Raw genomic sequence first — 26925 nt, 5'->3', positions numbered from 1 at the left:
GTGTTGGGAGTTGAGCTATAAGATTGTTGAGATCATTTTGCTGGAAGGTATAGCTTGGTGGAATGTATAAGGAGCAGATTGTCATATGGATGTCAGCAGCTATACGGACTGCTATTGCCTCGAGGGGAGTGTTCAGTGAGACCTGTTTGGTAGGAATATGTGGGTTTGTTAAAATAGCTACGCCACCATGTGCGATATTCTGATTGGTTCTGTCTTTTCTAATAATGTTATAATGAGACAGTTTTGGTGTATTTTGGGGTTTTAAATAAGTTTCTTGAAGGCAGATACATATTGGTGAGTATTTACAGGAAAGATCGTATAGGTCATCGATATTGGCGCGGAATCCACGACAGTTCCATTGTATTATTCTGTTCATTGTTTATCTCTTATTAGACTTTCTGAGCGTTTTCGGGTTGTTGATGTTTTCTGTTTTTCACTTTTGTTTTTATCTTTTTTTGGGAAGGAAGGCCTTTCGGTGTCCATATCTTCTTCAACAAAGATTTGAAGAACAGGGTCATCTGCTGATTTTTCTTTAGTGTCCATTTGTTGTTGGTGACTAGAAGTTAGGATATGTTTTTCTTTAAATCCTTCGTCCGGAGTGTTTATGTTTTCTTGTGGTATGGTAATTGGTGTGTTGACTGCTTGGGTTTGAGTTGCACTGTACAAAGATTTTACGTAATTTGAGAAAGACTGCTTTGGAGGTACTGTTATTTCAGTTTGCGATCCGGTTGATTGGAATTTTTTGGTGGCTTGGGCATACGTAGGTCTGTCTGAATGAATTGGTGGTGAGATGATTCTTTTTGCTTCTTGGTAAGAAACATTATGCTCAGTTTTATATTTTTGGATAAGTTTCTCACTTTTCCAGCGCTCGCATATTCTGGCATAAGCGGGATGATCCTTTTTGCAATTTGGACATACTGATTGAGGAGCATTACAGTTTTCGCAATCGTGTTCGATTGAACCACACTTTGCGCAAGTAGGGATTCCCCGGCAAGCTGTTTGGGAATGTCCATACTTCTGGCATCGGAAACACCGTAGCGGGTTTGGGACGTATGGTCTCACATTACATACCAGATATCCGGCCTTAATGGATGATGGACGATTCGGTGTGTTAAAGGTCAAGATCAGATTGCGGGTAGGGATCAGATTACCATCTTTTCTCGTGGAGATTCTCTTGACATGAATAACTCCTTGTTCTTTCAGTTCTTCTAGCATTTCTTCTTCAGTTACATCTAGTAAGTCCCAGTTTGAGATCACTCCTTTAGAGGTGTTTAGTGATCTGTGGGGTGTTACAGTTACTGGGAGACCTGCAAAGAAATTTGTTTTCAGAAGTCGCTCAGAATGTTTGGTATTAGATGTCTCAATGAGAATATCTCCTGATCTGAGTCTTTTTACGGATTTCGGAGATCCTGCTTTACTTTCCAATTCCTTTTGAATTCTAAAGGGAGAGAGTTTGCCAACTGCATTCTCACCAGTTGAATGGATGATTAGATAGGTTGGAATTGGATATGTCTCTGGCTCAGTTTTTTGGCGCTTTGCCGTTCCTGCTGTGGAACTGTCTTTCTTTTTTGATATCTGGGTTGCGTCTGGCAGCCCAGATAAGTCTGAGTTTGATTTACTCATGGTATGCTCTTTTTGGCCCCGGGAGATTGTCTTTTTCTCCCAGGTTACCAGCCCCGCCACGTGGAGGCAAGAGCGGTGCCGCCTAGTGACCCAAGCGAAGAAAAGGGTTAGTAATAACTAAAAATAAAAAGAGGGATTAAAGAAAGGTGGCTTTCCTTTCTAGGTTATAGTATTTGAATATATCTATTTAATTATAATCTTCAGGAGTTATCGGACTTTCGAAACTCAGGAGAAACGTATTTACAATTAAGCGTACTAGATAATCACTCTGGAAAGGCGCTGTGGTCACTAATATCGCTTGGCACTCGGGGCCGGAGACAGAGGTAGATTCAAAGGGACTATATCTTGGTCTAGGACATACAGGAACATTAAAAATGAACTCACATGCATACCCAGGACAATTGTGATTATGAATGTTAGGAACATGTATAAGGAGAGTTGTAAGGGGTGAAACGGGGGAAAAGTTTATTTGAGAGTGTTAGATTTTCAGATATGGTATGTGGTAGTTCTGAGGAAGGATTACAGAAATTGACATTGTGATAAATTTGCAATGAGAATAACTACTGAGAAGAAAAAGGTATGGTATGGTTTATGGATAGACCAAATAACTGGCCCATCTTCTTCCAAAACACAATGACAGGAGGAGTGCATTTAACATGTTGTAGAATAAAGCTTTTCCTAAGCATTTTTAATGAGCAAATATTCAAAATGGTTCCAACAAGAAGCCTGCTCATTATAGCTGTGAAGTCAGAGGATGGTTTCCTCCAAATTAAACTATAAGTAAAGAGCAGTGAAATGGCCATCACAATTCCATGACATTACACCTCTGGACTTTTAGCACAAGCCTATCTCAAAGTCATGGCATGGTTGTGAAAATATGCAATGGAAAGCATCTTAAAGAATAAATTATCACCACATGCAGTGAGATAACACCTCAAACAATTCATGCTATTCTCCCCAACCAACAAAAACATTTGCACTATTGCATTCATGTGATTGACACACACACACACACACACTGACTGAACATATTTTGTAAGTGATCCCAAATGGTTCAAGACTTATAGGTCATCCTTACAACAAGCTTGCATTATGCCATTAACACTACAAAATATGTCATCAAATTTCTTTTGCTGTCAAATAACTAAATTTTTTTTATTATACACAAAGATATGGTATAGTATGGTTTATGGATAGACCAAATAACTGGCCAATCTTCTTCCAAAATACAATGACAGAAGGTTGTTGTTGTTATTTGGTTTTTCGGAGCATTAGCAACTAAGGCCATATTGCTCTGAGGATACGCGGTGGTCATTCCCTGACCTTTCCGCATCCTCTGTATTTGGTGGTCAAGGGCTCGAACCCCGGTCTAATCAAGAAGTGTGTGCTATGCACTGCCGCTCCTGCCAATGACAGGAGGGGTGCATTTAATATGTTGTAGAATAAAGCTTTTCCTAAGCATTTTTAATGAGCAAATATTCAAAATGGTTCCAACAAGAAGCCTGCTCATTACAGCTGTGAAGTCAGAGAATGGTTTCCTCCAAATTAAACTATAAGTAACGAGCAGTGAAATGGCCATCACAATTCTGCTTGTATATTACAAAATCAGAGTAAGATTTTGATCTTACTCTGATTTTGCACAACAAAACCAGAGTAAGAAAATCAATAACATAAAATACGTTTTAATATATGACCAAAAATAAGTTAGAACTCACTAACAAAGAACTTAAAAATATGTAAGCTTAAAATCACCAACAGATATAAAAAATTATAAAAATAAAATGCATAACATAAATGAGATCACAGAAAATTTTTCAGAGATGCATGTTCCTTTACTATCTCTTTTGAAAGTGAACATCATGTCCCACAAATAATAGAACAAAATCAAATGTATAAATTTATTCAGAAATGCAGTGTGTATAACTCTGTAAAATTAATTTGAGAAAGAATCAAAGTGTAGTGCTACTCTTCCAATCAATCAATCTATAAAATTCACTTACCGAGAAGTAATTTTGCAGTTTGTGTAGCAGAATGGCTTCTTTTTTAATTATTATTATTATTTTTATTTTTTTATTTTTTTATTTTTTTGTTTTAGTTAGTTGTTTGCGCATCGGCTTCTGTGGCCATAATGCACCTCCCAAGGTTTTTGCAGTACTCTGATCCAAGCCTGAGGCGGGATTCAAACCCGCGACCTTTGGGTTGCCAGGCAGGCACTTTACCCACCCGGCCAGCCCGGTCGGCATTATTATTATTAAAACTGGCATTACCTGGAATACAAAACAAAGCAGCATATCAATATATTTTTACTCATGTATTTATATATATTTACTATACTTACTTTAAGATGTTCTTTAGCTTTCAGTGTTGTATTTGTTAACAACTTCTCAACTATAAAAGATGTCCTATTATCAAGCCACACTGAAAGATATAAATTAAATTGATAATACATTACATTACACCACCTTTATAAAATTTATTATATATTGTATATAAACAGGACTAAAAATGCACATGTACATTTTTTAATGTAAAGGATCAAAGGTGCATGAACAGCAGGTTATACACATTTGAAAGTTTTTTTGCTGAAATATCAATAAATTATCTGCATATATATATACAGATTCTCTTGAAACTCTACAGAGATGTGCTGCCATCTAGCAAATGTGTTTACAAGTAACAGTAAACAAGTATTTATGATAGCAAGCTTATGCAGCAACAGCAAAAAAAAATTTATTTAGGCTATCAACTTCCACAACAACGGATGGAAGTCTATTCCACCAATCAACTACCTGCTGACTAAAGGCAAACTTCCATACATCTATCCTACATCTGTCGTTCCTAAATTTGAATTTATGGCATGGTGATGGTGATTATTCTGAGCAAGAGGACGAATTCCATCAGCACTGAGCATGCTCAAACCATTCAAGGCTTTATACACCTCACTCAGATCACCTCGCAGGTGTCTAGTCTCCAGACACTTTAATTTGCAAAACTTAAGCCTTTCTTCGTAAGAGCAACCCCTTGTTCCATTCACTAATCTTGTTGTCCTTCTCTGTACTCGTTCCAGCAGCTCTACATCCTTCTGAAAATGAGGCCTCCAGACCTGTATACAGTATTCTAGGCCTCACCATTGCCTTATACAAGGGAATAATTACCTCCTTATCCCTGCTAGAAAAATTCCTGTATATCATTGACAAGACACCATTAGCTACTCTTGTAGCCTGTCTGCACTGCTCAGAGAACTTCATATCTGCCTACACAATTACCCCCAGGTCCTTTTCATTCTCTACCACTGTCAGTGTAGTGCAGGTCCCCAGCGTGGTTCAGCGAGACCATGGATAGACGTGGAGTACAGAACGGGCAACAACTTGAAGACTACTTAGCAAATAGTCCGTACACAGTCCTCAACCGGCCAAACAATCTGGCAACGTTCTCTAGTTCGATGGGGGAGGCCACAATCGATGTCTCTCTGGCTACCAGATCCCTCGCTGGCCACCTAACATCGTGGACCGTCCAAGAAAGCTGGACCACGTCGGACCACAGGGCCATCACGTTTGAGCTCCAGCGCTCCCTTAGTCGACACCAAGCAGTGAGGCAGGCACAGCCAAGATATGCCATAGAGAAGGCGGATTGGCCACTCTTCCAAGCCACACTGACCACAGCAGCCCAATCGTTGAACATCATTGGACTCAGCCCGGATCAGCATCAGATGACGGTCGCTGGTCTCATCACTGAAGCTGCCAACACCTCTATCAAAAAGAAAAACCCAACCCCGGGGGCTGTACCCTGGTGGTCTCCAGAGCTACAGAGGCTTAGGCAGGAGGTGCACAGGAGAAGGAAACTCTTCCAGCGGGCAAGGCGCTCCCAGCCGGCAGCGGAAGTGGAGGCACTGAGACAGAACTTCCAAGATGCAAGGAACCTATACACGGCAACCATTTGCCAGCGTAAGATGCGCAGTTGGGAACACCTTGTTTCTACCACTGGGAATGATGGCACCTCCGTAGCCAGGTGGGAAGGAGCAGCAGTGCGTAGCACACGCTTCTTGATTAGACCGGGGTTCGAGCCCGTCACCACCAAATACGGAGGATGCGGAAAGGTCATTCAGGGAATGACCACCGCACATCCCGGAGCAATATGGCCTTAGTTGCTAATGCTCCTAAAAACCAAATAACAACAACAACAACAACTGGGAATGATAACCCCTGGGGTGTGGTATACAGAGTAACCACAAACAAACTCCCCAGGGGTGAGACCATACCAGCGACGAGGACACGGCAGGGTACTTATACCCGGACCTGGCAGGAAACAATTATTAACATCATGGATACCATGTTTCAAGACCATCTTGCCCCCTCTACCCCAGAGCAGATAACCCTCTGTGCAGACAATGAAACCTACTACACGACTGCAACAGAAGAACCTTTCACCAAACTTGAACTGGAAACAGCTGCCATGAGGATTAGAAACAAGAAGTCTCCTGGTTCTGATCTTTTGGAGCCAGAAATTGTCAAGAAAGCCGTCGAAACCATTCCAGAGGTGCTTCTTAATCTATACAACCACTGCCTCAAAGAAGGCCTGTTCCCCCAGGCCTGGAAAACTGCAAACTTGTGCCTCATTCCCAAAAGTCCCAACAAACAACTGGACCTTCCGGGGTCATACAGACCCATAGCACTGTTATCAGTCCTGAGCAAGCTCTTTGAGCACTTATTAAGAAACAGAATAGGGATCCACTACACTGCAGCCGGCTTGCAGTCACCCCGACAATATGGATTTAGGAAGGGATGCTCAACCTTGGATGTCCTGGAAAATATTACAAATGCTGCAACTACCTCAGATCAGAAATACTTTCTGGTCATAGCAATAGACTTTGCTGGGGCGTTTGACACTTTATGGTGGCCAAGCGTCCTGGCCCGACTCCGGAAAGCCAACCTACCAACAAATCTGTATCAAGTCATCAAATCCTACCTGTCGAATAGGTTCGTGACAGTCAGAGCACCATATTGTTCAGTAACAAGAGAAGTATTCAGAGGATGCCCACAGGGCTCAATCCTGGGCCCACTCCTATGGAACTTGGTTCTAGATGGCTTTTTGAACCTGGACCTCGGCGACGTCGTTCCCCTAGCCTATGCGGATGATGTGGTTCTGATGCTGCCTGGGGGATCTAGGGCGCAACTGGAGAACACTGCCAACAGAGCAATAGAAACTCTAGAGGACTGGGCTAACAACAATAACTTGAAGATCTCATCCTCGAAGACAAGATCTATATTATTAAAAGGAGCCCTAGACACCAGACGACCCCCTCAAATCAAGATACAAGGTAACACAATCAAGCTTACCACCGAATTAAAGCACCTTGGAGTCGTACTAGACAAAAACCTGAGCTTTACACCACATATAGTGCACTTACGGAAGAAAATTAGAGGATACTCCGCACTTTTTGCGCGAATCACACGCAAGGAATGGGGTTTGAGGCGGAAAACCCTCAGCCTCTACTATAAAGCTATTTTCCTGCCAGCGATTACATATGCTTCTGGAATATGGTATCGCAAGGCTACCACTGCAGTGAACCGGAAAAAATTGGAGACTACACAGCGACACATACTCTTAACCATCTCGAGAGCATGTAACACTGTAAGTACCCACGCACTCCAGGCTCTAACGGGATCCCTCCCTCTGGACCTGGAGATTGTTAAGCATGGGCTACTCTATCAACTGACCAAAGGCAGAATGGCAACATGCCTCGGCTACACCATAGATCTGTCAAATGATCCCAAAGTAGAAAGGAGCCGTCTCTCCGCTTACCTCCAACAAACTTGGCAGGCCCGCTGGGAGACCTCCAGCAAAGGTGCAATAACTAGAAAATTTCTACCCAACATACGGCTGGTATACCCGAATTATCCACCGTGGCTCTCACCAGGGCTCTACACCAACTACCTGCTGACGGGACACGGGGGCCATTAGAGACAAACTACAAGGATTTGGACTGAGTGATACACCGTTCTGCCTCTGTGGTGAACGTGAAACGTGGGAGCACCTAATGTACAGTTGCCCACTATATGAGGACCTCTATTGCAGGTTCATTACTAGAACACAGCTTAACCTCCGTAATCAAGAAGACCTCGCCATAACTGAAGTTGACACATACAAGGCATTCGCGCAGCTGGCCCAGGACCTCTTCACAAGGAGAAGGACGCTCCCACAGCCTCAACCACTGCAGTAAACAACCATGCCGTGCAGGCCAGCAGAATGTCTACACAACCACGGAAACCTTCCCAGATACTACCATGCAAGGGCTCAGAGAAATGATTGCAGCACATTGCTGCCACCTAGCCATATGGCGATCTGGGCTGGCAACCTTGACCAGCCTGCTTTCACTCCTATTCCTTGGCAGGGGGGGGGAGATGGCTCGCTGTCTTCTCCTCCTCCTGCCATCCCCCTTTCCCTCTGGTGGGGCATGGGCATGCCCAACTGACTGCAGGGGCCATCTACCCTATCGGCCCCTTACTTCTCTTTCTTCCCCCCAGCCTTCAGTCTCCCTACCCTTCTCTTTGACTATTCACCGCGAAAGCCCCACGCATCCAAATTTAAATTAGCACCAAAATTATTGCCCGCCCCATTAGGCCTCTAGAACTTGTCATTTTAGCGTACAATCCCATGGTAATTTCGGGGAACAAACCCCACATACTAACTTAATAGCGATTTTGCAATTATACCACCGCGATTATCTATCTTTTTTTTTTTTTTTTTTTTTTTTTTTTCTATAGGACCCAGCCGCTGAAATCCCAGGAAATTAGGCGGCGGGACCTGCCAGAGTATAATAAATTTCAAGGTACACCTGGCCAGCCTCCTCGTTGGCATAGTACGGACAACGTCGGGTCCCATCAGGGGCTCGACGGCCAATAGGCCAGAAGAACAATGGGCACAACATACTACACAACACATGATCCACACACTTTTAAATCTCTGGTCTTGACAGAGTACTGTCCCTCGATACAGCGAACACTCGCGGAGATGGGAGAAATTCCTGGTGCCGTTTGACCCTCAACATACTTTGTACTTTGTACTTTGTCAGTGTAGTACCACAGAGTTGATACGTTGCTCTGGGGTTGCTGTTTCCCATATGTAGTACTTTACATTTGTCAATGTTAAACTTCATTTGCCACCTCTCAGTCCATCTGCTCAACCTTTCTAGATCCTGTTGCAGCAGTATAGTGTCAGTAGTGTCCTTGACAACCCTGCCAACCTTTGTATCATCTGCAAACTTGGACATTAAGCTTGATATACCATCATCAATATCATTTATAAAGACAGAAAAAAATAATGGACCCAATACTGAACCCTGAGGGACTCCACTAATAACATTAGTCCACGATGAGCAGTGTCCATTGATTACCACTCTCTGTCTTCTCCCCCTCAACCACCCTTTTATCCACAGCAGCAATTTGCCTCCAATGCCATACTGCTCCAATTTGTGCAGCAGTCTTCCATGTGCAACAGTATCAAAAGCCTTTCTAAGATCCAAGTATATAATATCAAAGTTATTCCTTGCATCCAGTTATTTTGTGACTGCATCATAGTATCCAATCAAATTGGTCAGGCAAGTCTTCCCCTTAACAAAACCATGCTGTGTCCGAGCTATAACTGAAGTCTTGTCTAGATGATCCTGCAGTGCGTCTTTAACCAGTGCCTCCATTAATTTTCCTGGAACAGAACTTAAACTCACAGGTCTATAATTACTTGTGTCAGCCTTTGATCCTCCTTTGTGAATTGGGGGTCACATTTGCACATCTCCAGTCTGTGGATACCTCCCATGAGTCCAAGGAAGCTCTCATAATTATGGCTAAGGGTTTGCTTACTTCCTTTGCTGCCTCCTTTAATATAACTGGGTAGATCCCATCCACCCCAGGTGCCTTTCTTGTGTTTATCTTCAACAATATTTCCTCCACTTTACTCTCAGTTATTACAAGATTCTCTAGCTTACTGCCAGAGTTGAATATGTCTCTGGCATTCCCCTCGCTGAATAACTCCTCATGTGTGAATGTCGATGCAAAATATTCATTTAGTTTGTTAGCTACCTGAGCAGGATCATCAACAGTTGACCCATCGATATCAAGTGGACCAATCTGATTCATCCCCTTCCTTCTAGAGTTTACATAAGTAAAGAACTCTTTGCTGTTTTTCTTTGCATCCCTTGCCAAAGATTTCTCGTAATCTGCCTTCGCCTGCCTAACCTTCTTTGTAACTTGGTTACAGATCAACTTGTATCTATCATAGGCTTCTGTGTCACGTGTTAATTAATATGTATCCCATGCATTTTTCTTCTCTGCCATATGTCTCATTAGTTCATCTGACATCCATTTAGGCCTAAACCTTGAACAATATTTCTTAGTTAGTATGTAAAGCCTAGTAGCTTCCAAGATAAGTTCTTTGAATGCTTCCCATTTTGAATTTGCTGTTGGTACAGTGGGAACATCATCAGTTGTTCCCACTGTATAGAATTTAAATACTGTCTCAGACCATTGTAGTCGCCTTTACGAAAGCAATAACCCTTCCCTTTACCCCTGATGGAAGTTACCTCTTTGAGTAAATCCCACTTCAGCACACTGTGATCACTGCACCTAGTGGTTCCTTTATCAGCAGATTCTTAATGCATGAAGAATCACTACTGATAATCAGATCAAGAGTATTACTCCCTCTAGTTGCCTCCCGAACATGCTGATGTAGAAAACAATCATCCAATAAATCCACAAAAGCCTTGCTAATTGTGTGAGTGACCAACTGACAAGTTATAGTCAATATCTGAGAAATTAAAATTCCCCATTATAAGACTCTCACTCTGATTTAATGGCCCACTCTATTTCCTTGTACAGTTTCTTATTATACTCATCAGAGTCATTAGGCTTATAACACACTCCTACTCTCAATTTTGATCTTCCAATGCTTATGTCACACCAAACTGACTGAACACTGCACTGTCCAGTGATGTCGAATGGCTTCATTTCCTTGGATTTTATGTGTTTCTTAACTAAGAGCATAACCCCTCCTCCCTTCCTATCCTGTCTATCCTTCCTGTACACATTGTACTTCCCAAATTCCAGTTCTGCATTCCTTATATCTGTGTGACATTACGTCTCTGATATCCCAAACACTGTGAGCTTATATAAACTAAACATGAAGAAATCTCTTTTGAATTCAGATCCAGAAGTTGAAGCTGAATCAAATAACACATATAAACATTAAGTATATTATTACAAAGAAATATCCTTTATGTTATTTTTAAATATTTTTAAAACAACTTTTTAACTTTAATTTTTAATTTTAAATTTTGCTTTTGCTTTTGACAATGATCCTGCTATTAAAAAAATTAATATTTCAAAGCTTTTATGTACACAGTTTTCAAATTTTACAAACTTCCAAAAATTCCTTGAAAAAATTTTTATTCTGGGTCTCATGCATATCCAGAAATCCATCCCTGAAAGGATCAATCTACAGGGCTATTCATTTAAAAGGAAACTCAGGAGTTGAGGGGTATATGTGAGTGAATCCCAATCCACTATGAGTGAAGCTAAGTGTTGAAACTAGTACAGCCTTTGTTTACTGATTCTCATTACTATTTTAATTTCAGATGTTTCATTACACATTTCGTCCAAGAAGTACATATCTTCACTACTGGGCATTTTCTTTTTGGTTTCAATCATACAAGATGTGCTGTTGTTTCTCTCAAAATTCCTTTTCAAGCAAAAAGTGCCTAGTTAGCTACCAGTTATCATTTGATGATAAGTTATTTTTTAGAGATCAGTAGTGTTCACAACAAAAAACACAGCTGCTCTAAACCAATGTTAACAGAGGAAAAATTAACCAAGGTTCATGTTGCACTTGAAGGAAATCTCCAAGAAAATTAATAAATAAGTTGGAATAGCAGTGTCAATTGCCATATGAGATTGACCATAGGCATTTAAAATGTTTTAACTGCAATATTTTACTATTGCATACAGAAAGTTGCTTTAACCCTGCAGTGGTAGCACCACTAGTTGTAACAAAAATGGTAGTGCACGACCTGACAAGTCTAAACTTTCTTTTTAATTTATAGAAAATGTCTATGGATTTCTTGTTCTGCTTGGAGTAAACCAATATTTCTTAAAATCTTTCTTAAAAGATTGGAATATTTATTGTATGCAATTTTATTGTTTTTAATAAAAAAAATTATTTTTAAAATGTTGTTCCTTACATCTTCCATTTTCACAAAAACAAAAAAATTATTAATTCTGCTGAATATAAAAAAAAAAAAGAAAAAAACATTACAGGCATAAAACATAAAGATGAAACTATTAGTCCTTCCATTTTCCAGTTTAAGGATCATTAAACATGCAAAATTTCAAAATAAAAAATATATTCACACAAGCATATGCATATATTTCTGCTTATTATTATTATTATTATTAGCCATATGGTACAAGGAAGCCTGAGGCTTATGCTGCACCAGGCAAAAAAAAAAAAAAAATTTCTGAATTTACCCAGAGAGAGAGAGAGAGAGAGCGACAGAGAGAAAAGTAGAAGGGAATCACCAAGAAAGATAAGAATGGTGATATCCAGCTCAGGACCCTGGGTGTGCCAGGCCCATACTCACCAGATGTGAGCCCCGGGGGTAGCTGTAGACTGAGTTGGCTTTGCAATAGCAATACCTTGTGTAGGAATGGACTGCCCTGTGATGCTGATGAAGGCTCAAAGTTGGAAATCGATAACATAAGATTGTAATTTGAAAACAAGATAATCAGTTTTTGAGTGTCGGTAAAAAAGAATGGGTCAAAGTCAAGATCTTTCTGACTTTGAACATGGAAAGATTGTGGAAGCAAGACATGAAAGTGCCACTATCTTAACAACAGCCAACATGGTTAAATTCTCCCCTTCTGTGGGGTCACATGTCTACTATAACTGGCTCAACAGCAGTCGAATGACCAGCCAAAGGTTGCACATGGGACAGTGACATGTAGTCAATACCGGTGATGAGCATTTTGTGTCTTACCTTGTAACACAGCAGCAATGTAACACAGTGGCTCAGTTAACCACCCAGTATAATGCAGGAATAGCATCAATACCTACAGACGATGCATAAGACATTAGCTCATATAGGCTATGGCAGTCAACAGCCATCACAGGTACCTATGACTCACTACAAAACACAGAAAACTACATTGTATGGGGGACACATCAGAACCAACAATGGACCACCGCCATGTGGAAATCTGTTGCCTGGCCTGATGAATCATGTTGATGATGGATGTAACCACATTTGGAAAAGCAACATGAGGCTAGGGCACCTGGATGCACTCTTAGTGTTTGGCAAGCTGGAGATGACAGTGTTATGGTCTGGGGACTGTTTTCATGGCATGCCTTGGATCCCCTGAACACTGTTAATCAAAAGCTTGATGGGCCTTTCAATTGTCACTGACCAAGTACACCCCTTTCGTGATGACAGTGTATCCAAACAACACTGGCATCTATTTAACAAAACAACACACCATGCCGGGTTGCAAACTGATTTCAGAAACATGACAATGAATTCTCTGTCTGTCCTCCTACAGCCACCCAATTCACCCAACCGAATATGTTTGCCAATGTCCTAGTGGAAAAAGAACATGGAATGCTATGACCATTCTTGTTCAACATAAGTGTATACATCAAACCGAATAAATCAAACTGAATGCTTTTCAGTCCCATTAAAGAAAACATGGGAGGAAGGAGTACCATTTTTTAAATAAACATTCATTAAGTCAATTCTGATTGATTACAAAAAAAAAAAGTAACCAAGGGTATTTCAAAAAACAAAGTAATGTTAAGCATAAATAATTAATAGTAATGGTATATTTTTTTACTATTAGAAAAATACATTTTTTGTATCTACTAATGAATACACCATTAAGTAATTAATAAATAAATAAAATTCTTGAAACTACCAAAGTGGTTCCTTACACACTGACAATCAATACACAAACAAGTTAATTGTTCAAACAACTCAAATAGCATTAATCACGAGCATTTACCATTCCTAATGTTTTCTCCTCTAACTTCCAAAAAAAAAAAAAAACAGTGGGATGGAAACTGAATGCAGATGAATATGCTTTATTAACAATATTATCTGCTAAACAATATACTACACATAAATATTTCACTAAAACTTCAAAACAATACTTTAACTTAACACTACAGAAATTAAACTAATTAATAATTATTTCTTCCAAATTACCTGCACAAATTTTATGCTTAATCCATATACACAATATCAGCATAAAACATGTAGTCACATGAAAACTGATATTATAACCCTATTCCAAATCCACTCTGTTATTTTCTCTTACCAATGTAATAGCTGTTCTAACATTATTGACTGGTACTATTTTCATAACGTAATCAATTTGACAAGGTTTTTTTTTTTTTTTTTTTTTTATATGAGCCCCAAACACGAGAGGTATTAGAATCTATAGTACTTAGTACCGTGCTCAAATATCTTCTTTCGTCTTCTCAACCTCCAACCCAAGCACGGTACTAAGTACTATAGGTTCTAATACCTCTCGTGTTTGGGGTTCACATAAAAAAAAAAAAGTACCGTGCTTGGGTTAGGGTTGAAGGAGAAGTATGGGGGGAGGGGGATGCCGGAAATTTAGCTCTAGAGACTAAACATGGGTTTCACCACTTCAAGCCTCCAATAAGCAAAGTGGCAGTATTTCACCGGTTGATGATTTTATTTAAACAAAATTTTGGTGTTTCTTGTGAAGAGATATGTATATGTGGAGAGAGAAGAGACTTAAAAAGAGTATATGGGAGAAAAGTAATAAATATTATACAGTTTTAATTAAACTGAATGTTTGTTACCATGCAATGATTGGACAAATGAATGGGCAATATGGCAGATACACAAAACAAAATATACTTTTTTCATGCATAAAAGTTATTGCTGTTTGATTTTTTTTTGTTATAAATCATGAATATTTGCTAACACCTGAAATGTAATGCAATGTGTATATTAACTAACTTTTTAATACTATGAGGTTTTCAAAACAAGTAAGATTAATTCAGACAACCTATTTAGACATCAGGAAGACTTTTGAGACCATCTTTTAGATATATTGCAACATAATTTTGCAATATACACTGAGTGATCACTAAATTATGACCACCTACCTAATACTTCGTAGGTCCTCCTTTTGCCCTCAGTACAGCAGCTATCCGACATGGCATTGATTCAACAAGATGTCAGGAGGTATGGCCAACCAAGCTGTGTGTAATGCGGTCAGTAATGCAGGTATGGAGGTGATTGATGTATCTAGACGCCTGATATGCCTTTCCATAGTGTCCCACATGCTCTATGGGATTGATATCGAGGGAGTTCGGAGGCCAATCGACATGCTGGAAGTCAGAATTGTGTTCCTCAAACCATTCCTGCACAACAAGTGCCAATGGCTCGGCGCATTTTCATCTTGGAAGACACCATTGTCATTCGGGAAAAAGTATAACATAGCGGGGGTGTACACAGTCAGCAAGCAGTTGATGATAGCGGAGACCAGTGATATGTTGTTCCACATGCACCAGGGGTCCAAGTTCCTGCCAGTGAAACATGCCCCACACCATACAACCACCTCCACCGGCCTGCACTTTTGATACCATGCATGATGGATGAAGATCCTCATGTTGTTGATGCCAAATCCGTACACAACCATCCATGGTGTGGAATAAATAACGTGACTCATTCGACCAACACACCTTCTTTCAGTCTTCTAACGTCCAACCTGCATGCTCTTTGCACCAGGCGAGTCTTTTACACCACGAACCTTGGTTAGGAGAGGATGTCATAGGAGTCGTCTGCTGGTATAGCCCATATGTGCAAGCATGCAACGCATGGTCATGCCAGACATTGTTCCGGGATGGCCCATGTTGTATTGAGTAGTCAACTCTTCAACAGTGCTGTGCCTGTTCGCCTGTACAAGTCGTCGGATCTGGTGCTCACCTTTAATATCAACCTTTCGCTGACCCTTGCAGTTTTGCTGTTGGGTCATTGTTTGACCATTTTGACGCCAGTCCTGATACACTTTAACTACGGCAGCTCTTGAATACCCCACTGGTTCAGCCGTTTGGGAAATCAAGGCACCCGCTCATCGAACACCCACAATCTGTCCTCTATCAAAGTCTGATAAATCCTTCCTTTTACCCATCACGCTGAGAATTTTACTACCTACTGAACTACTGACACCTTATCTATGCTACCTACGTCGATTAACTCCACACTCTCGTACCTCACGTGGTCAATGGGTCACACTCAGTTTTCATAGGGGGTGGTCATAATTCAGTGATCACTCAGTATATATACTGCAATATAAAACTTAACAAGTTTTAAGTCAAATATGCTGATAACACAAAGGTGTTGGAAAAATAGTTAATAACAGTAACCAAGGTATGGTGCTTCAATGGAACCAAGACATTAAAGCAGAAGAAATGTGGTATATCTGTGTCAACAAAAACTATCATTTAGGAGGCAAAAGTCATTGCAGCAGCAAAGGGACTTGATGATTCTGATGGCGCAACAAACTGAGGTTACAAATTTATGAAGTGAAATGGCTTAGCTATAAGGACACAAATAAAGATAGCCCAGAAAATGCCAAAACAATAAGAAAATCAAATTCTATAATTTCACAGATTTATAATTAATGCTAAGAAGCACACGAACTACAAGCTTGGCCAAATTGGTAATATGGATGAAGTACCTCTAACATTTGATGAACCCTCCTATAGAAATGTGAAAAAAGATACAAAATAATTAACTGTGAAGTTAATGATTTTGTACCTTCAGGACACGAAAAGACACATGATAGTGCTGTTTTGGCTTGTACTGATGAAACGAAACTTCCACCTCTCCTCATATTCAAAAGAAAAATTCTGCCAAAGGCAAAAATATCCCCAAGAATTTTCTTTTCATCTTTTCAGGTGAAAAATTGTTGGTTTCAGGTGAAAAATTGTTGGTCATATGACCAATGAGTAAAAAAAAATTTTTGAGATGCAGTAATGACTGAGTCAGTTGTGAAGTCTTTTAAAAAGTGTGGCAGTAACACTTTGGATGACACAGAAGATGATATTCTGTTTGATGAGAATGACAGTTCAATATAAGACAACAGCATAACAAAGAAACATAACAACACAAAGAAACTGGATACAAAAAAATAATTTTTGCATCATGTACTTGGATTTCAGAAAAGCTTTTAATACTGCTGCATATAAAAGATGCTGTACAAATTGGTGCAGTGTACCATTGGGACAAGACATTACTAGGGATGGATGAGCAAGGGAAAGATAGAGAATGGTTATCAGTGACCAGTTTTCTTCTTGAATTAATGTTATTAGTATAGTCTCCAAGGGCTGAGCCCATTGTTGTTTTCAGAATTTTTTAGTGATACTGATAATGCATATTAGGCTAAATGTCCCTGATTCTGTCATTAACCACTCTAACAAAAGCTAATAGGGCAGATAATAACAGAAAATCAGGGTATGCTACCACAAAAAAGATCTAAAAAAATTAGTCAGATGGGATGAGAAGTGACAATTAAAGTTTAACATTAACAAATGCAAGGTACTTCATACAGGTAGCAGTAATACAAGATACACTCCTACTCTCATTTTCCCAGTTATTTTGTCACACCAAACTCACTGAACACTTCATTGGCCACCCATTTCGATTGTATTCACCAACTTAGATTTCATATGATTCTTAAATAAGAGAATAAGCCCTGCCCATCTCCCCACCACCTTTACTTTCTGTTCCCCTTCCTGGCAACCAGACCAGGGTTCACCCCCTGCCAGAGACTATCCCTTAACAAACAAATGCTATGTCTGCACTATAACTGCAGTCTTGTCTAGATGATCCTGTAATGCTTCTTTAACTCCATATTTCCCCGGAACAGAAGTTAAACTAACAGGTCTGTAATTACTAGGGTCACACTTTGAAACCCCTTTGTGAATTAGGGATACATTTGCACATCTCCAGTGCATGGATTACTTCCCTGAATCCAGAGATGCTCTCAAAATAATGGCTAAGTGTTTGGTTACTTACTTCCTTTGTTGCCTCCTTTAATATAACTGATATATCGCATCCACCCCAGGTGCCCTTCTTATGTTTAACTTCAACAATTTCTCCTGCACTTTGTTCTCAGTTATTACAAAGTCCTTTAGCTCCCTGTTAAAGTTTGATAAACTTCTGGCATTCCTCTCCCTAAATAACTCCTCGTGTGAATGTAGATGCAAAATACTCATTCATTTTGTAAGCTACCTGAGCAGGATCATCCATAGTTGAACCATCAATATCAAGTGGACCAATCTGATTAATCCCATTACCTTCTGGAGTTTACATAACTAAAGTCTTTGCTCTGTGCATCCTTTGCCAAAGATTTCTCATAATCTGCCTTCACCTGCCTAACCTCCTTTGTGACTCAATTACAGACTAGCTTATATCTACCATAGTCTTCTGTGTAACCTGATAATTATGTATCCCATGCATTTTTCTTCTCTGCAACGAGTTTCATTAGTCCATCTGATATGTATTTAGGCCTAAACCTTGAATAGTATTTCTTAGTTGTAACTAGCTTCCAAGGTTACTTCCTTGAAATGCTCCTACATCATCAGTTGGTTCCACTGTAGAATTTAAAAATTGTCTAAGACCACTGTAGGCATCCTTACAAAAGCAAAAACCCTTTCCTTTACCCTTGATGGTAGTTACATCTTTAAGTAAATCCCACATCAGTACACTGATCACTGCCACCTACTAGTTTCTTTATTTGCAGATTCTTAATACATGAATAATCACTGCTGATAATCAGATTCAGAGTATTACTCCCTCCACAAGTGACCAACCCACAAGTTCCAGTCAATATCTGTAAAGTTAAAACCCTCCATAATAAGACATTCTAATTTACTGGCCCACTCTATTTCCCTGTACAGTTATTTGTTGTCCTCATCAGAGTCATTAAGCCTATAACACACTCCTAGTCTCATTTTTCCTTTCCCAGTGCTTATGTCATAGCAAACTGACTAAACATTGCACTGTCCACTCAAGTCAACTGGATGCACTGCCTTAGTTTTTATACATTTCTTAATTAGCAGCATAACCCCTCCTTCCTTCCTATCCTGCCTATCCTTTCAGTATGCTTTGTACTCCCCAATTCCAATTCTGCATTCCTTATATCTGTATAGAAAGGGTACTAGGAAAGTTTTGCAATACAGCTTTGTTTATTTAATTTTTTCAAAGCAATTTCCTCAACATTCAATACACCTCTCCATCCTCCGAAACCAATCTTTAAACCAGTTCTGCCAAGTTTCACTAAGGAGTAAAGCACACTCGTTGTCCCAAGCCCGTAGAAGGTCCTCATCACTGGAAAACCGCCTCCCTTTTAGCTTCATTTTCACATGCGGGAACAGTGCAAAGTCGCAGGGAGCAAGGTCTGGACTGTAGGGAGGGTGCTCGAGAAGTTTCAGTCCTGTCGTGGTCAAATATTCGGTGCAGGCTTTGGCGTGGTGAGCTGGAGCATTATTGTGATGGAGGTACCAGGTGTCCATTCTTGACTTTGGCCGCAGGTTCTTCATAGATCCAATGACTTTAGGCAGGCATTGTTCAGTATACCACTTAGCTGTGACTGTCTTCTGCGTGTCCAAAACGACACGTTCCACAATTCCACTCGATTTGAAAAATACAGCTATCATTTTCTTCTTTACAGATCGGGATTTTCTGACAATTACGGGTGTGTCGTCATCATCAAAGACCCAAACTTTGTTTTGAGCCTTGGTCGGCAGATCGTAACAGTACAGCCAAGTCTCGTCACCTGTCACGATGTTGTTCACATACCGAGATTGTCCCTTATCAAACTTTTTTAACATCTCCCGGCACCAAGTCACACGTCGTGTCATCTGCTCTTCAGTCAGTTGATGCGGCACCCAGAGAGAACAAAGTTTCTTCACGTGCAAATGATCTTGCAGAATCGAACGAATTGCTGGTGCATTTAGGCCCAAAATATCCTCTATCTGTTGGTAGGTCACTCGCCTGTTTTCGTCAAGCATTTTCCTCACAGCAGTAACGTTTTCCTCCGTAACTGACGTTCGTGGCCTTCCCGGCCTCTCAGAAACCTCCAGAGTGAAATTTCCCCTTTGGAATTCTCTATACCACCTGAATATCGTTGTACGATGTGGACAATCATCATCTAGTGCAAGAGTCATTTCTTCTAAGCACTGGTCTATGGTTAAACCACGCACAAAATTATACCGCAAAACTGTCCTTACCTCATTTCGTGACCATGATGCCATCGCAAGCACTTTACACTCTCACTACTAATGAATAACTGAGCCCATCGACTTGGCGCGGCGGCTATTATGCACGTATGAACATGTCTCAACATGCAGCAACAAGCAGTTTCCTGTGATTTATTGTTGTGTCATACTGCAAAACTTTCCTAGTACCCTTTGTAACACCATGTCTGATACCCCAGCAATATTCATCTTCGATGTCTTGACCAGCACTTCAAATTCATCAAATTTATTTACTGTACTCCTAGCATTGGTGTACATGTAAGTATACATGCATCTGTTCTTACTCTTAGTTACCCTAACACAGCCCATGTATTTACTTGTTCCATGATGACTCTCAGCAGTTCTTGAAATCCCCAGCACCTTGCTTTCCAGGCTGCTGCTCATTTTAACCGAAGAATTACTTTCACCTCTGCCTGTGGATACTGTTAATCTATTAGTCTGTGAATCCGCCCCCCCCAGCTAGCAGTTCTCCAACTTTGCTGATGAAAATATTCTTGCATTCTTTCTATTTAAAGCTTATCCCATCGCTGCAGAAGCAATCTCCCCTGTTAAAAACACAAACCACGCTGGGAAATATTCTACCCTATGAGCCTTGCACAATCACTCCAGGGCCAAATTGATTGGAAAGGCTCTTATCATATACTTGCTCCTATCACGTCTGGGCAGAATTGCAAACACTTTCAAATTTAATCCTAACTTGCAACTTTTTTTCTACATTGACCTCTACTTGTTAAGTAAATCTGCAGATCTCCTACTCTTAATGTCATTACCACCTCTGGCATTTACAGAGTTTGTACTGTGACACAGAGAATACTATGTGGTTTTAGGACCACTAATGCCAGTTAACACTATATTCTTTCTGTACATGGGGATTTAGGGGGAACCCCCAGTTCCACTTGACAATCAACACTATACCCTTTCTGTACACATTTTATTCCCCATGTTCAATGTTCAATCTGCCATGGTGTCACTTTGCATCCCTTACGTCTGAGTGACACCATGTCTTCAATATCCCTACAATGTCTGCATTTGATGTCCTAATTAGTACTTCAAATTCAACCAATTTATTTTCAATGCTCCTATCATTAGTGTAATGTAAATAAATAAATAAATAAAAAATAGGTGCATGCAAGTATACATGCACCTATTTTTACCCTTACTTACCCTAACACAGCTCATATATTTACTTGTTCCATAATGGCCCACATTAGCATTCAAAATCAACAACACCTTGTTTTCCAGGCTGCTGTATGTTCCAAAAGAAGCAGTAAAAGAATCACTTTCACCACTGCCTGTGGCTCTAGTTAATCTATTAGACTATGTACCCCCCCCCCGCCCAAAGCTAGCAGTTTTCTTACCTACTTAACCTTGCCTCGATAGCATCAACACCTTTTACCTCTTCTATTTAGGTATTCCATCCCTGTAAAAACAGTCCCTCCTGTTAACAAGTACAGACTACTTTTAAAAAATTCTACTCCATGAGCCTTGCACAGTCTCTCCAAGGGTGAATTGATTTACAAGGCTCTCAATGTAACCCATCCTATCGTGTTTGGACAGAATTGCAGACACTTTCAAATTTAATCCTTACTCACAACTTTTTTTCAATGTTGCCCTATGCTTATTAAGTTCTCAGACCTCCTACTGTTAATATCATTAGTGCCAACGTGTACGTCACCTTTCACGTTCATTTGGTGTTGGGGAAGTGAGAAGTTTGAAAAAATTTAAGAAGGTATTAGACAAATTATCATATGGTTCATACAGGTGATTTGGAAAGAATGTTTGTTGTTTTTTTTTTTTTTTTTTTCCTAATGCTGTACACGCTTGCTTTCTTGTATCATCTACCACTACTAATACATGCAAGTTTTGTATGCCTCATTTTAGGAAGGATGTAAATTTGTTGGAACAGGTGCAGTGACAATGGAGAGAGACTTCAGTTCCCTAATTGAAACTATTGTCTGGAAACTAGACACCTATAAAGAAGGCTGCATGTGATTGAAGTATTCAAGGCTTAAAAACAGACTGAGTAAACTAAATGCTGATGTAATCCTTACTCCTTCTCATATGTTGCACTTACTCCTTCTCATATATATGGCGCTTCCATAGCCAGGTGGGCAGGAGCAGCAGTGCGTAGCACATGCTTCTTGATTAGACCGGGGTTTGAGCCCAAGACCACCAAATACATAGGATGCGGAAAGGTCAGGGAATGGACCACCGCATATCCCCGGAGCAATATGGCCTTAGTTGCTAATGCTCCTAAAACCCAAATAATAAACCTTCTCATATGTTGCCATTTCACCTATCCATTCCCTCCAATAGTTAGTCTAGCTATCCACTTCCACAACATCAGACAGAAGTTTGTTCCAGCAATCAACTTGTTAGATAAAGACAAAATTCAGCACATCTATTTTGCAACCATCCTTCATCAACTTGAATTTATGCCTCCTTGTGTGCATAGTCTGAGCAAGAGAAAGAATCCCATCAACATTTGAGCTTGCTCAATCCATTCAAAGCCTTAAACACTTCAATAAGATAGCCTAGTCTCCAGATGCTGCAATTTGCAGAACTGAAGCCATTCCTGGTAAAAACACCCCTTTGCTCCCCCTCACCAATCTTGTTGCCCTTCTCTTTACCACTCCAGCAGCTCTACAGCCTTCCTAAAATGAAGCCTCCAGACATAGCCTCCTACGTGAGGCCACATCATGGCTGGACTTACCGTACTGAGTCCACATAGGTGGGCTACATAGGTGTTATGGCAGTAAGTAGTTTTCTTTATCTTTTTTCCTTTTTTTTAACTGATGCTCTATAAGCTTCCTTGCATCAATGACAATTACTAATACTAATATCAGGACAACTTATAGGTAGCCAGGTGGGCAGGAGTGGCAGTGCATAGTACACACTTCTTGATTAGACTGGGGTTCAAGTTCATGACCACCAAATACGGAGGATGCGGAAAGGTCAGGGAATGACCACCGCATATCTCCGGAGCAATATGGCCTTAGTTGCTAATGCTCCTAAAAACCAAATAACAAACAAACAACTTATAGGACTTTTCTTACATAGTACAAGATCCATTCAGTTTATAGCAAGTACAAAACTGAGGTAACCCTACCTGTACAATAATAATATTTCTGGCTTGGAAAGATTTTGGTAAAGTATATAATGTAAATATTTTTCATTCACAGATCACATATACTAGTAGAGCACATATACTTAAATTGAAGGATAGTTGTAGAATGAATATAAAAACACCACCAAAGGATTATTAAATGTTGGAATAACTTGCTATTAATCTTATAAACAGGGATGGTTAGACAAATAAATCAATGAAATCAGGAAAAAAAATTTATGGCTGATACCATATAAGTCCATCTTTTTTGCATCATTTTGTACTTTATTATTTTATTTTATTTATTTTTTTTGTCCTCGCCTTTTCCCATTATATATGGGGTCTGTTTTTTATTATTTTGGCATAAACTTTTTACGGCTGGATGCCCTTCCTGATGCCAACCCTCACCCTTTATCCAGGCTGGAGATATGCGGTGGTTACTCATAATTCCCCTTCAGTGATAAAACAAAAATCATTAACTTAATTATCATTTATTTTTTGATGTCATTACTAAAGAAAATTAAGCCGCAACATAAACTTGTAAATATAAATTGTTAATATCAAGAAGTGAGTGCAGAAATTCTGAACTCAAACATTAGCCACCATTTAACCATGTTTAAGTTTCAAAAGACATTTCTATTTCTTATGAACTAAAAGCGGAGTAATATAAAAATGACAATTTCAATATAATATGGTTTTTTTAAAACCATATTATATTGAAATGTGGTTTTAAAAGCATATTTCAACCATATTTAAAACCATATTTCAATATGGTTTTAAATATGGTTGAAATATTACAACAAAGGAGAGTCTCATAGAAGCTAGTCAATTGTGTTTTTATCTATACAGATAGAAATACTATCTCTATAGATAGAACTACTATTGACTAGCTTTCTGTTGACCGTGTAGTTGAATAAAAAATATTTGTTACTTGTGCAAGTGCAAAAATCTTTATCAACATTCTCAATGAATTAACAACTGAATTAATATTTTAAAACTTAAAATTTGACTATGACAAGTTTTTGATACAATTTTTAAAAAAATGAGTTGATTTATTATTTTATTTTATTTTTGTAAATCAACTCACTTTTTGTATACACAGGGATTAAATAAATGCCACACAAATTAACTGAAAACTTACCTATGGCATTATACAAAGGTTTTCCTGTTATTTTATCCCACACAATTGTGGTTTCTCGTTGATTACTTATGCCAATTGCTGAAATATATTAACAAGGAGAGAGAGATTTCATTAGAAGCAAAAAAGGAAATTTAGACAAGAAAACAAAAACATTTTCAAAAAAAAAAAAGTGTCCAATTCAAAGGTATTAAATCTTTACATCCCAATATACATTTAAGGTTATTGAAATGGTGGACTTAAAAACTGATTAATGCAACAGTTAGCCATGAAAATCAAACATGGCTCAAAAAGTCACTTATTACTACTTTAAGCATTTATTAAGTTAAATTTTTCATTAAAAAGTAGAAGTTTGTGAAGGAAAATTTTTACATAAAATCCAGCTGCCTATACAATCAACGTAGCATAATATTTAAAAAGCAAATACAATCAAAGTTAGATAATATTTAATATAACGTGACATGACAAGGCATAAGACCGCTATGTGCATTACAGCTTAATGAAGCAGTTATCAATTTATGAAAATTAAATGCAAAAAACTAATAGGTGTGACGTGACTATTAAATATAGAGACTGTAGCAAAAAGACTTAACTATAAAATCTGTATACCATCTATAAAGAACTATATGAATCCTGGTATTGAAATGTAACAAAAAAAATCACAGATTCCCAGCATTCTCCCAGGGGAGAGTGGTTATCACTCTATATTAAACTGTAAGTAGTATTCAAATAAAAAGCTGAACTAGCTAAATAAACTGCTTACATAATTTATTTCTTATTTGTTAAAAAATACATTTTTTTTAATTTTCACTGGTTCTTCTTCTTTATCTTCGCCTTCTTCCCACGTTTATATGGGGTCAACATTTCCGTCCTTAATTCTTTTCCTCCATCCCTCCCTATTCTGGGCTTCCTCTCTCCTCCATCCTCTCTCTTTTAAATCCTCTGCCACCTTGTCCTTCCATCTCAGCTTAGGTTTCCCCCTCTTCCCCTTCCCTATCACCTCCAACTTTTCACACCTCTTTCCCACATACTCCTCACTTCTTCGTTCCACACGTCCAAGCCACCTCAACCTAGATTTCTGCATTTTTTTACTCAGAGGCCCCACCTTAACCGTACCTCTGATGTAATCGTTTCTTATCCTGTCCTTCCTCGTCACACCACACATCCATCTTAGCATCCTCATCTCTGCCACTTCCATCTTTTTCTCCTGGCCCTTGTAATCGCCCATGTCTCAGCACCATACATCAATGCAGGTCTAACCACAGTTTTATACACTCTTCCCTTCGTTTTACAATTTACTTTCTTATCACACAGCACCCCACTCATCTTTCTCCAGTTCAACCATCCACATTGCACTCTATGCTGTATTTCTGCACTCAGTCCTCCATCCCTCTCAACGTTCAATCCCAGATACTTAAATTTCGAAACTGATGGTAGCCTTTCCTCCTGCAGTTTTATAGAGCGCTCATCTTCTCCATTTAATACCATATATTCTGTCTTTGTTCTACTTATCCTCATGCCTCTATCTTCCAACGCTTTACTCCATTCCTTCAATTTCTTCTCTACCTTTCCTTGAGATGGTTCGCACACTACGATATCATCCGCGAACAGCATACTCCATGGTGTTCTACTCTTCACTTCTCTCACCAACACATCCATTACCAGATCAAACAGATATGGGCTGAGAGCTGATCCCTGGTGCAGTCCAACTTCTACAGAGAACCCCTCAGTCATACCTACACTACTCTTAACCTGAGTCACCGCTCCCTCGTACATTTCCTTCACAAGCCTTGTGTACTTTTCTGATGCACCCTTCTCCCTCATGCATCTCCATACCTCTTGCCTTGGCACTCTATCATATGCTTTTTCCATGTCTATGAACACCATGTGCAACTCTACTTGCATCTCCCTATATCTTTCCATCACCTGCCTTAAAGCAAAGACCGCATCTGTTGTTCCTCTTCCCGGCATGAAACCAAACTGTTCCTCTCTTGCCTTATCCTTCCTTCCACAATTCTTTCCCAGATCTTCATTGAATGAGACATTAACTTTATTTCCCTGTAGTTCCCACATTCCTGCACATTCCCCTTTCCTTTATAGATTGGCACAAGTATACTTTCCCTCCACTCATCAGGTATCCTCTCCTGCTGCCACAGTTTTTCCATAAAGTCCCATAGGATATCGATCCCTTCTTCTCCCAGACTTCTCCATACCTCTACTGGTATCTGGTCAGCACCTACTGCTTTCCCCCTCTTCATTTTTCTGAGTGCACTTTCCACTTCTTTCCTGCTTATGCCTTCCACTACTCTTTCATTCATCTCTCCATCCTCGCATAGTGCTCTTGGGTTTTCCTCATTTAGTAACTTCTTAAAATAGTCTCTCCACCTTTCCTTAACCTTCTCCTTGTCCTATATAACCACTCCCCTCTCATCTTTAATCTGTTTTATTGATGAGAAGTCCTTTGATGCCTTGTCTCTTACTTCGGCTATTCTCATCAATTGCCTATATCCATCTTTCCTTTCCAGTTCCCCATAGGCCTCGTCCACTACCCTTGCCTTTGCAATTGCCACAGCCCTTTTTCCTCCTTGTTTGCTAATTTATATGCTTCTTTATCTTCTTGGCTACCTGTTAAATCCCATCCTTTCTTCTTCTCCTTCTTTTGTTTTATCACCGCTTGCACTTCCTCATTCCACCGCCAGGCCTCCTTTCCCCCTGCACT

At 39.6% G+C, this 26925-nt stretch overlaps 1 protein-coding gene across 2 annotated transcripts in view; it reads right to left on the bottom strand.

Moving 5' to 3' along the window:
- The window catches only part of LOC150080626 (glycerol kinase-like), a 420206-nt gene that overhangs the window by 296707 nt on the left and 96574 nt on the right, over positions 1–26925 (bottom strand). For both annotated transcript variants that reach the window (XM_090381601.1, XM_090381600.1), the window contains exons 4-5: positions 24210–24287; positions 3962–4041 (exon numbers count right to left, since the gene is read on the bottom strand). In XM_090381601.1, coding sequence (XP_090237727.1) covers positions 3962–4041; positions 24210–24287 — 158 coding nt within the window. The remainder of the gene's footprint in view (positions 1–3961; positions 4042–24209; positions 24288–26925) is intronic.

The sequence above is a fragment of the Mastigoproctus giganteus genome, chromosome 9, assembly GCF_048544385.1.
Source record: "Mastigoproctus giganteus isolate SK-2022 chromosome 9, ASM4854438v1, whole genome shotgun sequence".
In the NCBI taxonomy this organism is placed as follows: domain Eukaryota; kingdom Metazoa; phylum Arthropoda; class Arachnida; order Uropygi; family Thelyphonidae; genus Mastigoproctus; species Mastigoproctus giganteus.
The sequence above is the reverse complement of the archived record's forward strand: the minus strand, read 5'-3'. Positions and strand labels throughout refer to the sequence as shown.